General features: G+C 36.2%; 1 protein-coding gene across 2 annotated transcripts in view; it reads left to right on the top strand.

The window, feature by feature from the left end:
• Positions 1-574: 574 nt before the first annotated feature.
• LOC134533254 (vacuolar protein sorting-associated protein 35) overlaps positions 575-11,273 on the top strand; it is a 95,563-nt gene continuing 84,864 nt past the window's right edge. For both annotated transcript variants that reach the window (XM_063370683.1, XM_063370684.1), the window contains exons 1-4: positions 575-655; positions 824-1,022; positions 3,145-3,268; positions 7,222-7,420. In XM_063370683.1, the coding sequence (XP_063226753.1) occupies positions 629-655; positions 824-1,022; positions 3,145-3,268; positions 7,222-7,420 (549 nt within the window). In that variant the 5' untranslated portion in view covers positions 575-628. The remainder of the gene's footprint in view (positions 656-823; positions 1,023-3,144; positions 3,269-7,221; positions 7,421-11,273) is intronic.

An 11,273-nucleotide genomic window follows, 5' to 3' on the forward strand; every position in this document is an offset into this window, starting at 1 on the left:
ACCATGTTTTCGGTCTTGGTATTAGGAATTGTCAGACGATGGCATGTTGTGACATAGTTGAAGTCTCTTTTTAACTTTGCCATCGCCATATTGTTCAGCCCAAAACATTGTGGAACTGCTGCTTTTATAACATTTGATGGTTTCGTTAAAAACAGTTACTTTCATAAAAAATAAAAAGTAATCTAAAAATGTTTTTACAGTGCAAACACTATCATTCAATGTTTTGGCGTGTAACCAATATAGTGCAACAAATAGGTGAAGAAAAAAAAATATGCACATATTTTTTACCATGTAATCATGCAGACGTAGCCACTACCTATTTTCAGTGCACCTAAACGATTGTTGAAGTGGAGTATTTACATTTGGACATAAAAATAAAGAAGTATATTTCATTAAAGTGGCCTTGTTTGAAAACGAAAATTTGAATTCATTCTTATTAACAATATCAGACCTTAATCCCACTAACCTGTTTACTCTACAAAACTGTACGCTATTGTCATAATTTACACTTTTATGTGCGTCTAGCAACTACAAGTGTCACAGTTAAATAGGAATTTTTATTTTCAAGTGTTGGTCAAATACTTATTACCGCCAGCCATTTGTGTATCTGTGCTTTTGGTGTTGTCATATGCCCGGATTGTACGCAAAGAAAATGGTTAAATTCAAATCCGTTTTTCTAGTTTTAGTTTAGCTAAGTTTAGCTCTATTGTGTTATATATGTTCCTACTGTAGTACAATATTAGTGAGGGTTTGCGCATTTTATAGTGGTTCTAGTATAGGTTTGTTTGTATTTAAAGTTTTACCTGTTTTGTAATTTTTACAGCCTATGACGCCCCAACTGTCGCCAGTTGAGGAACAGGAAAAGCTTCTGGATGAAGCCTTAAGTGTTGTCAAAGTCCAGGCTTTTCAGATGAAAAGATGCTTGGACAAGAGCAAATTGATGGATGGGTTGAAACATGCATCCATAATGCTAGGGGAATTACGGACTTCCCTTCTGTCACCGAAAAGTTACTACGAGCTGTGTAACCTTTTATTTGTTCTGCATGTATTACTTGTCAGCAGTAGGAATACTCCTGTTTGCTGTCGTCCTATTCGTAAGCTAGATTATAGCAATATAGTGTTATAGTCAAATGGGCACGTGCTGTGGCATATCATTGTAAAGCCATAAGGCTCTGGCTCAAAAAGCACATAGTCTGCTGTTCCGATCGTCAGCCAATGATGATTTGGCATCTGATTGGCTAAACTGCCTGTCAAGTGATTGCCTGAGCCTGTTCCACAATAAATGATAAATTACAAGTTACATCTTACAAAATAATAGTTGTAATAATTTTGATTCCATAATCAGTTTTGCAACACATGTAAAATTAATCAGTATTTTACAAGGCAATAATTTTACATGTAAACAAACACAGCAAGAAAAAGGTTATCTGAAATATGGGGAAAAGAGAGAAGAGTAACTGTAGAAACTACTGTATTTACCAAATGACGCACTGATGCTTTTAGCTACACCATGCATATCCTTAATTTATTGTTTGATATTGACACCTATTTCTCAACCAATGCAAAGCTATACACAATTTTTGCTTGCTGCTAATTGCACCATTCTTCATTAAAAGATATTTGAGTGTATGACTTATTTCTTCATTCAGTGAATCCAATTTTTCAGGCATCATCCTGAATCTTGAGCAAAAATTCCTGCGTCATTGCTTTTGCAGAAATAAAATAATGAAATTCTGAAAATACTTTTTTCAGACACTTAAGATGTTCCTTTAATTACCGTGAAAAATGTGTTTTTAAAATCTGACTGGTTTCTGGGAAATCACTGTTTATAGGTTATGTTACAATACTTGTGCATTTATGTGGCACCACCATTTTTTGCTTTCGTGTGTGGGTCTGTGTGTGTGTGGTTTTGAGAACTTTAGTCAAATATTGAGAATGTGCGATTAGGTTAGGTTAGCTACATTAAAAATACTTTAAAACATTGTGAACGGTGTGTGTAGCTGAACTTTTCTAGAAAGTTTGTTATAAAATTAAAACAGTAGAAAGAATTTAACACTTTTACAGCACGTCACATTAGTTTACACAGATGTGCGGTGATGAAGGAGAACAAAACAATAGAGTAATTTATTAGTAATACCTATCAAGCCAGAATTGACATTGACTCATATTTCTTTACGTTTCTGTTCAACCATAGTTGTGAAATCTTTTAAACTGTAGTTAGGTTTTAAGACTATCCATAGTTGCTGCATATGTGGAAAAAGTGAAAAGCCTGGAGAATCAAGAATACTTGATCTTGAGATTTTCTAGCAGCAATGATGTATATGTATTACTGAATTATTATTTTACTAAAGGTTTTGTAAATCATCACCGTTAATGCGCAACTCTCATTCGATGGAAGGTCAGATGTACGATTACAACTCCTCTTTCCCCCCATTTCTTGTTCTGCCTCACGGCATGACTTAAAAACCGAGTTGGTACTGGCCAAGTGATTGTGAGCTAAACATAATATTCAAGGTTCCATTGCGTTGATTCTCCATGCAAAACCATGTGAAGTTAAACTTCACCTTCGCCTTTGCTTGTTTCTGCATGTTCCACTGTGACTCGGAAACTAGACTAGAGTTCCTTACAAACTGGACATATTTCTGTTAGAGACAGAAGAATGCTAGTTAAGACTGTCTCACATGCAGAGCTGGTTATTTCTTTTTATTGCCATTACTATTAACTATGGAATTTTTCTTTCATAAATTGATTTCTATAGCTCTTTTGTATTTGTTGGTGTCACATATTTTCTCACCTATTTACTGAACAATATTTTTGAGCTGTAGATTGCACAGGTAATCATAATTTTAACACTTACAGTATTAAGTAAATATCTGTTTATAAGTTTTTAGATGAAACGAATACCTATGCAATATAACTGAGATAAATTTACAGAAATAGCCTGCAGATATTATTAATGACTAGAAAATGAAAATACCAACATGACTTCTAAGACAGAGACTTGTTAATGCTGAGTGCTTATCTTGAGTATTTCTCATGTGATGCGTATTTAACGTGTGTCATAGCAGATGGTCTGGTGTATATCTGTGCATGTGAGTGAGGTGGTACTTGTGAGCTGTGTGTGTGGCCTTGACGACGAGCCAGACATGGCGATCACGGATGAGCTGCGACACTTGGAGCTCTACCTGCTGGACGAGTTCCAGAAAGGCCGCAAGGTGGCCGACCTGTACGAGCTGGTGCAGTACGCCGGCAACATCGTGCCTCGACTGTGAGTACCGCAGCGCTTCTGGCAAGCAGGGCCGTCGTCCGGCCCTCTCCCCATTACCTAATGTACACTTTTACAAATCCCACCATTAAATTTATATATATCTCTTAAGACTGTAGTCAGAGTAGTAAATTGAATCTGGAAAAATTACACAACACATGAGATTTACAGTGAATTTTATCAGCAATGGAATTATAAATTTTGTCCTGGCAGGGTAAACATAAACATGAAAATATTTGGGAACTCAACTAAGGTCCCCTCGGTGACTGGTGCTCGGGGATTCCGCCTCTTCTCCTCTCCATGGCCCTGCTCACGTATTCACACAAGATCTACTTTGTACTAGAATTTTTAGTTACTATTTACAACATGTTTTATAATTTTTGGGCTTTCAGATAAGTGTAGGTAGGCTTCTTGATAAAAAAAAATCATACAAAATTCTCACTGAAATGCCACTCTTCAGCATAGCAGCATTGATACGTCACACAGCGTGGCAGGGCTTCTACCAGTCTTGTTAGTTAACCATACAAAATAAATTAATTAAGTCGTTGCTGTGTCCTTTATAAACCTGTTGTGTTCAAAAATATCTAAAATCATTATGGACAATTCTGAAATAAGTGTGTCTAGAGATCAAGTGGTGAATTTCTCTACAGTTGAAATGTCGTTGCTGTAAAAATTCTGGGTTTTGATGTAAGTAATTTTACACATATGTTTTCTGCTTACGAACACACATTTTCAGATATGGGCTGTCAATAAAAAAGATAGTTTTTTTTTGACTGTGGCTAGGTGGTGTTTTAGAAAATGTAATGTTTTGATTTAACATGTAGGTTACATGTGGTGAACGACATGGAGGAGCTTATGTTGTGCCCCTAATTGTGCGCCCATGTGCTGGAAAGTGAGGCTTCACTATGGGTACGCCGATCGGCAGCTCTCTGCGCCCACGACCACCGGCCAGAATGGTCGCACGGAGAAATGGCAAGGCATGAGCCCGGGCATGTGTAATATTTAAGTTGTAGTCGGTATGGAATATTTACGCATTATATATATATATATATATATAGGGGAACCAATCGAACTGTATACATATTTATAATAAATTATTGGGCACAAGGGATGTTTTCAAACTGGCACAAGATTATAATAGTTATAACCCACGGATTTTCATTAGAAAACATCAATCACAAGATCCACGTGTGTGAGAGTATTTAGAAATATTTCTCACAAAAAATCAACCCAAAGCAGTAATTAAAATGTTTATAATAAATACTTTTTAACTACAAAAATATTTTGCGAAGTCATGTTTAAAGTCTATGTGGCACACACTCAAATTTAAATAAACCTAATTCAAACACTTAACAGTATTTTCATTGAAATACATGTGAGTTGCATGCTCCCCATTAGCAGTAGAGAACCCTACAGTGAGTTACATAGAAGCTTATTGAATTAAGATATTGTAGGTCCATGACTGGAAATGCACAAATATACAGAGCTTACCTATGTTTAAAATACGCTACAGCAACTACGATGATTGTCACAGTACTGTTTAAGTTTCTAATAAGAGATATAAGTATTTATGAATTATTTTTTTCCTAAAAGTGAAGTATTCCACCTCATGAATACTTATTCTATACTTGTTTTAATAATGTAGAGAGTCTATTTTCTTGGACTAACAGTGAACATAATTTATTAATAATAAAAAATTTATTTTAGTATGTAGTTACTTGAATTCACTGTGATTTTGGCTGTTCCTGTCACAGGAATGATATATGTATAGTACTAACAACTTTATTTATCAAAACCTTTTCTCTAATTGCCAAAATTAGAAATTTTTTTAAATTTAGTGTTTATTCATAATTAATTCTAGAACTACAAATGAATTTCTAAGCTTACTTTTCCAAGTAATTTAATTAGTTAGCAAAACATATTAAGCGACTACTGCTGTGTTACTTATAATGTGATCGTGGAGATCTTGTGTGGGACTGTTACGTGAAGGCAAGAACAGTGGCTTGAGTATGGCTGCTTTAACACTGTTGTAACACTGCTGTGGTGGCCATAGGCATACACAAACACAGAAACACACTTGTTCTAACTGTGGTGTGTAAAAAAAAAATATGTTTACAGTGTGTAACATTTTACAAGTCTGATATTGAGTTTTGAAGAAAGACTTGTAGGTTTTGGTATTTGGAATAATTGCTTCCAATTTTTATGTATCACAGAACCTCTGAAGCAAAATATAATAATTTTTTTTTAATTTAGTTACTTGGTGTTAAACAATTACAGGTTACAGTCTTGTTCCACACTTGCATACATTTTGTCTGTGTCCCTTGGTTGGATAGTAAGCCCTCGGTCTTTGCATCTACCACAGGCTTCAAGATGTGCTGTCTGTTAGTGTTCTTGGTGCGTAAATATTTTGACAAGGCCTAGTTCAGTTTTATCACTAGTGAGGGGGGGGGGGGGGGGGGGAGATTGTAAATGTTTACAAATTGAAGGCCAAGTTCGTTCGTATCAGAAAGGACTGGAGAGTTCGCATTTTATATGAGAGCCGATAATAGTAATAAACATTGTGTTACTAACAACAGTTACTGACGGTTAAAGAAGTACATATATAACAAACATATAGGTGAGACAATGGGCAACAGCATTAAAAACCATACATACATTTATACATACATACACACACAGACACAGGCAGAAAGTTATAGCAATAAAAATAATTTTTTTTACAATTTCTGTTGGCAAAAGTTATTTTTGAATAGTTATGATTTGTGCTTTGACCATGCAGAAGAAAGTGATGCAAAAAAATACATTCCAGATTAAAAATTCCAGCTGGTTATAAGACTTATTTGCAAGAAAATTGAGTTTTTTTTTTTCTCCTACGGACCTTTGTTAAAATATTCAGAAACTGGAAATAGTGATTATATTACCAGTGAGCTGAAATAAAGGTTCAAAGCATAAGTTTCAAACTTCATTCTGTGTGTTCTTTATGGATTTCAATGCTGATTTTTTACTTGAAAATTTATTTGGTAAATGAAAATTTTCTGTTTTCTTAACTTAGGGTGTTGAATTTATTGGATGGAAACAGCATAAACAGAAATTAAAACTTAGAAATGCCTTTGCTTGGTAATTATTATTTACCTTCCACTGCCAATCTTATGAAACAAATTCTTATACTTCTTACTCTGCAAGAAGATTGCAGGTCATGATAATAACATGGATCTCATTAGCCTTAACATTTAAGGTATTTATAATGATTGGCAATAAAATTCCTTTATTTATTAGCAAATTACAAAAAAAAATTATTTTTTTAAAACTAGTGTTAGCTAGTTTAAATTGGCAGGAACCATTAAAATTCTCAAATAGTAATAAAATCATACAGTCTTGCTGATTAACGTGTTAAGTAATTACTGCGTCATTACATTTGTATTTAATGAAGTGAGATGGTGCAATGATTATACCCTGGGTTGGTTCATGTTCTGCAGTCCGGCCATTATGATTTCATCTCTCTTTGGTGTCCTGAGATCACTCCAGGCAAACACTGGGATGTTTCCTTACCGCAGGCAGTGGCTGATTCCTTCTTCAATGTCCATGTGTCTGTGTTTTAAGTGCTTCTCTCTAATGATTTCACTGTCAAGGAGGTAAGGTTTGTGGAACTATGCTTGTCACTTAGTACTGTTAATATGGCAAATCCTTGGACGCAGATCCCAGAAGGGGGGAAGAGGGGCCTGGACCCCTTTGGGAACCAAAAAGCCTCTCTCTGAGGGGCCTACTTGCGCTTGCAAAATCTTAACTGTGAAGTGGGAACGATAAACACTATCCTCCCCTCCCCGTGGGAGTCCAACATGTGGTGTGCGGTGCTTGAGAGGGAATTCATAGTATTCAAATATATTTTATTAGAGGAAAAATGTCTTAATCTAATTTCTTGACTGACTGTGTTACGTGGAGGGCGTGTGTGGGCGCAGGTACCTGCTGATCACGGTGGGGCTGGTGTACATCAAGACCAACACCTGCCTGAAGCGCGACCTGCTCAAGGACCTGGTGGAGATGTGCCGAGGGGTGCAGCACCCCCTCAGGGGGCTGTTCCTGCGCAACTACCTGCTGCAGTGCACCCGCAACGTGCTGCCAGACGTCGCCGAGGCCGACCACGAGGCCGAGGGGACGGTGAGGCCCGGCCATTCGCCTTTTCCCACCACACTATTCAACATTTACCTCATTTTTGACGTGACAACGGCTAATTAATCGATCAACGCCGGCTGCGCGCCCGTTACACACATTGTCCCGTTACGCTCATTGTACGGTTATGCCGCATCTATCTCTCTTCCACTCTATTGGAACAACCATCGATTTGACTTTTTCGAGGCACATTAAACTTGAAACACTCCCATTCGTTTCCTACTTTTCCTATCATAGCAAATGTGTATAGAAGTTATAGTTAAAATAATCTTTTCATTAAAGTAATAAACATATTTTAATTAATGAGTGCAAATATAAGTAAATTTATCAATTAAATTGTAGATTTTATTTCACTTCTTCTTTGTATCCATACAAAATAGTGATACAGTAGGGTCTCGATAATCCGAGCTCCGATAATCCGAGTTCCCAATAATCTGAGTCAGTTTCGGGGGTTATGAGAAAGAAAAAAATACGAATTATGCAAACACACATACACATAGGGACGGCCAGGGCTACGTTGAGGAGGAAGGCCCGATGGGGTGAGTTGGGTAAGTGACTGTACATAGCAGGTAGCGGCCCACCCCTGTCAAAAGTCGCAAGAATCTATTTTTAGAACATTGGGGGGAAACCCTTTTCTCCTTCGGCCTAGACGCTCTGCCCCCTATTCACTTCCCCGCGTTCGCTCCAGAGGGCAATTTTTAGTTCCTAATAAGTTCTTCGCCGTGAGCACATCTATGTAGTTACGTCCCAGTTCTATTACGAACCAGTATGAGTAAAAGAAAACGTACTGAAATATCATTAAGTGATAAATTAGAAGCGCTGATGTGGGTTGATAAAGGTGAGCCGCTAAAAACAATTGCGCGTGAGTTAGGAGTGAGTGCTGTTACCGTGGGTGACTGGAGGCACAACAGACAGAAATTGGAGTTATGGCATACTCAAAAAAATCTTTCTCAGGCTACAACATCCAGATCTCGTATGAAAAAAAGTGAGTACGAAAAAACAAGTGAAGCTTTGTTTTCATGGTTTTTAGCACAGCAGCAAAAATGTGTCCCTCTTTCTGGGCCTATATTACAAGAAAAAGCGCAGTATTTTCATAATAAATTACAAGAAGGTGAAAGCAATTTTAATGCCAGTAAAGGATGGCTGGATAAATGGAAAAAAAGATACGGTGTGCGGCAATTGCATATCACGGGAGAAAAGCTTTCAGCTGATGCTGCTGGTGCTGAAAACTACGTTCAAAAATTTCAAAAATGATCGAAGAAGGGGGCTACACACATGATCAATTATATAACTGTGACGAGACTGGGTTAAATTTTAAAATGCTACCTGACGGGAGTCTAGCATCCAAAGACGAAATTCGGCTCCTGGGCATAAAAAGAGCAAGGAACGAATTACTGTTCTGCCATGTTCCAATGCCTCTGGGACACATAAGCTTCGTCCCTTGGTGATAGGAAAGTCAAAAAAACCTAGAGCTTTTAAAAATGTAAATATGAACGCACTACCCGTTGCATACAAAAATCAAAAGAACTCGTGGATGAATACGACCATTTTTAAAAATTGGTTCTTCGAGGAATTTGTTCCTTCAGTAGAAACTTTTTTAAAAGAACGACAATTACCGAGAAAAGCACTGTTGGTTATTGACAACGCTCCATCCCATCCAAATGTAGAAGAGCTGTCAAGTGATGAAATTAAAACTGTTTTCCTGCCCCCAAATGTGACTAGCCTCATTCAACCTATGGACCAAGGCATCATTGCGACAATAAAGAAAAAGTACAGACGCATGCTTCTGACATATATTTTGCAAGAAGAAGAAATTTCATTAGTAAATATGCTAAAAACAGTTAATATAAAAGACGTTATCTATTGGTTAGTTGATGCGTGGTCAGAAATTAAACAGGAAACTATACAGAAGTTCTGGTCAAAACTTATAAAACCGAGAGTTTCACAAAGTGAAGAAGAAGAAACAGTTGAAGATGACTGTGATAATATGACTCTATTGAATTTAATGGTGGCAATCCCTGGCTGCTAAATGGAATCCAGTGCTGAAGAGGTTAAGAAGTGGTTAGACAGTGATGAAATTGAAGAATTGACAGATGAGAAAATTATTGAAATGGTCAACAACCTGGATGAGGACACCGAAAAAGACGAACAAGAGGAAGAAGAAACCAACAAAAAAATTAGCCATGCAGATGGGTTTCTATGCTTAGAAAAGGCACTCGAATACGTGGAGCAGCAAGATGACGTCACGCCAAATCACGTAATGTTTTTTAAGAAGTGGAGCTCACGGGTAGCTGAGAAGCGAGCATTAAAAAAACAATAATAGATTATTTAAAAAATAATAATTATGTATATATTTCTATTCTGCCTTTTAATATGTTTGTATTTTCTTTTTATTAAAACATTGACATATGTATTAGAAATGGATTTTGCATCCCATCCAGCTCGGATTATCGAGGTTCTAGTGTAATTCAATAAAAATGATTCAATTTTATTCATAAACGTATGCAATCATTTCATCAATGTTTTGTTATGACGTCACGTTAAACTATCGTCCGTAAACCGACTTTACAGACAACCAATTTTTTTTTTTTTTTTTAATAATTTATCTATAATGCAAATTTAATTTCTTAATTAAATAAATAAACAAAATCCACCCTCTGTCACCTCCATAGATGTCCTAATTCTCTCTTCTCTCTTTCTTTCAAATATAACCTTGCTCATACTCACAGGATGCTCTCTGTAAGATTTAAACCACTGGGATAGCAACAAAGCTATGTGGCATTCTATATACGTGTTGCAGGTGGCCCCAGTTAGGTTGCCACTGTGTATAGTTATTGCTCTGTATAATAATTGGCCCTCTACTTGGGTACTCTGTGAATGAAGAAAGTAATATAGCTTGTGCCTTCACTTTTTGTATAACAGTAGTAATAATTCAATTTCTATAATGGTAAATACTATCCTCTCTGAGTTACAATGACACAGTACCGGGTGTATTTGAACACAATTTAACATGTGTCCGGACGTGAAAAATACTTTAAATCCGATCTGTGTCACTAAAATCCATTTTACAGTTGTCCAGTTATGTGATTACGTGAATTTCTCTTAAATACTCCTCATAAAAATAAATACTGTCCAAAAATAAAAGAATGTTCAAAAAAAGTGTACGACATGGTAAATAACATAACAGTTCCCCATCTGTTAGCTAAGCAACAACAAAATAAACATAAATAAATACAGTTTTCAGTTCTCTGTACTACTGTGTCAGTATAGTGTACTGTATATCTGAGAAAAGAACAACAATCAACTCTCTTTAATCCGGCATCTTTTCGGTATGTTTTGTAATTCTATATCTAACAAATTGCTCAAGTTCGGATTTTCCATGTGGGTTTGGGCATTCATTGACGTGATGTCAGAGATTTTTCAAACAGTACCTCTCATTTGTAATTTTTTTCTTCCATTAGAGTAGTTTATTACAACTTGTTTTAAACATCATTATACTGTTTTTATTTTTTTATATTCCCTTTAAAACTATTGACTTTCAATAATTCAGCAGAATCGCTTATCCGTCATGGCTGAGATATGTCGCGAAGGTGCTGGATTGTTCCTAATACCGCTGGTTATGTAATTTGTTATTTGATTCTCTAGCGAAAATCAACAATTGTTAAACTGCATCAAATGAAAATAGTATCGAAACAAATTAATTAACAAGATATTGCAGGCACTCAATAGTAATTAAATACACATATAACTATTAGAGCTGGTACTTTACCAATCACTTACACACACAAATCATTAAAATTTATTACTACACAAACAAAAACTCAAAATATGTAGACACAAA

This window comes from Bacillus rossius, chromosome 6 (assembly GCF_032445375.1).
Source record: "Bacillus rossius redtenbacheri isolate Brsri chromosome 6, Brsri_v3, whole genome shotgun sequence".
Lineage (NCBI taxonomy): Eukaryota > Metazoa > Arthropoda > Insecta > Phasmatodea > Bacillidae > Bacillus > Bacillus rossius.